Source organism: Salpingoeca rosetta, assembly GCF_000188695.1.
Source record: "Salpingoeca rosetta unplaced genomic scaffold supercont1.18, whole genome shotgun sequence".
In the NCBI taxonomy this organism is placed as follows: domain Eukaryota; class Choanoflagellata; order Craspedida; family Salpingoecidae; genus Salpingoeca; species Salpingoeca rosetta.
In genome coordinates this window covers 307,071-308,910 of record NW_004754916.1, presented here as the reverse complement: position 1 = coordinate 308,910, position 1,840 = coordinate 307,071, and the positions used below count along the sequence as shown (strand labels likewise).

Genomic DNA, 1,840 nt, shown 5'->3' with positions numbered 1-1,840 from the left:
GTGTGTTTGCGGGTTACACCCCGCTCACTGTGACGTGTTCTGCTGCATATGAATGACACTAGGAGGGACCTAGCGTGTGTGGGGCGCATCCTGTGTTAGTTTGAGGTGCGTAGTTTTGCCAGTTTTGGTGTTGGACCGCCCACACCGGGGTGCACGCGCGCTTGCACATGGTGCGCCATATGGGGTGGTGCGTGTGTGGTGTGTTTGCGGTTACACCCCGCTCACTGTGACGTGTTCTGCTGCATATGAATGACACTAGGAGGGACCTACGTGTGTGGGGCGCATCCTGTGTTAGTTTGAGGTGCGTAGTTTTGCCAGTTTTCGTGTTGGACCTGCCCACACCGGGGTGCACGCATGCTTGCACATGGTTGCGCCATTATGGGGTGGTGCGTGTGTGGTGTGTTTGCGGTTACACCCTGCTCACTGTGACGTGTTCTGCTGCATATGAATGACACTAGGAGGGACCTGCGCGTGTGGGGCGCATCCTGTGTTAGTTTGAGGTGCGTAGTTTTGCCAGTTTTCGTGTTGGACCGCCACACCGGGGTGCACGCGCGCTTGCACATGGTGCGCCATATGGGGTGGTGCGTGTGTGGTGTGTTTGCGGTTACACCCTGCTCACTGTGACGTGTTCTGCTGCATATGAATGACACTAGGAGGGACCTGCGCGTGTGGGGCGCATCCTGTGTTAGTCTGAGGATGCACGCGTCTTTGTAGTTCGAGACATGGTTGTTGATGTGGTTGAATAGCAATATAGAAGATCTCGTGCAGGGAATGTCACACCAAATAAAACCCGCACAGGCGGTTAACAGGGCCCTATTAAGTCACGCACACGCACACACACACGGACGCATACTTTCTCTCTCTCTCTCTCTCCCTCTCTCTTTCTCTCTGTCTCCGTCTGGCCGGGTTGTTGGTTGGTTTACATGAGTTAGAGGTGTCTGCTCAGACACTTTGGGCTTTGGTTGTTTTGCGGTGTGGCCGACTGGGAAAGGAGCTGATTTGCCAATTGCAGGTGCAATTACAGCCGAATGTGGGCCACCGGGAATGCAGACGCACCCTGGCAACGGACAGCCAACAAACCAAAGAGCAGCACAAATGGGCAAGACGAGGAGGACGAGGAGAGCTGGTGGGGATGGTGGGGATGGTGCGGCTGGGATTGAGGTGGCGTGGTTGGCCGTGAACCCGGATGGAGATGATCGAATCACCCGCAAACAACTGTTGGATGCAGTGCACTTGATCGACCACATCAAGGTCACACAGGTGTGCTTCACATGTTTGACTTCTGGCCTTGGTGCAAGTTGTCAACGTTGGTAGTGGTTCTGGTCCTCACCGCTGCGAGAAGTGCAACAAGACGTGCAGGTCTGTTCGACACCTCAAGGATCACATTCGAAAGTCAAAGGCGCATGAAGACGAGTACAAGGTACTTGCCCGCGCTTGCCTCTGTCCCCCCAATGCCTGTTTTATGTTGGCGCTGCCTCTGCTGGCACAGTCACACAACCTTGTTGTGCTCACAACTGGCACTCCTTTGCATGTTGCGTTGCATATGCTGTTCACAACAGACGAGGGACACGTTTGTTTGCGTGAACTGTGACTGTGGCGGGTTTCCGAGCTGCGCACAGCTTGTGGCACATATCCAAAGCAACCATCCTTCATACCATGAAACGGGTGCGTCCTTTGCCGCCTTTGACTGCTCTCGTGTTCTCGTTCATGTCACCCTGGTTTCTGTGTGCTTGTGTGTGTCGGGCCACATACATGCGCATCCGATGCACCCCTCCCATTCATTCACGCCCATCGCTGTGCTTGTGTCAGTGGTGGATATGCGCCATTTCAGAACCCTGAA

At 54.6% G+C, this 1,840-nt stretch overlaps 1 protein-coding gene across 1 annotated transcript; it reads left to right on the top strand.

Moving 5' to 3' along the window:
- Nucleotides 1–1,044: 1,044 nt before the first annotated feature.
- PTSG_06484 (uncharacterized protein) lies at nucleotides 1,045–1,660 on the top strand (the record flags this gene model as incomplete). Its single annotated transcript, XM_004991809.1, has 3 exons — nucleotides 1,045–1,260; nucleotides 1,340–1,420; nucleotides 1,640–1,660. The coding sequence occupies 3 exons, from the start codon at nucleotides 1,045–1,047 to the stop codon at nucleotides 1,658–1,660; spliced, it is 318 nt and encodes a 105-aa protein (XP_004991866.1).
- Between the last annotated feature and the right edge of the window lie 180 nt (nucleotides 1,661–1,840).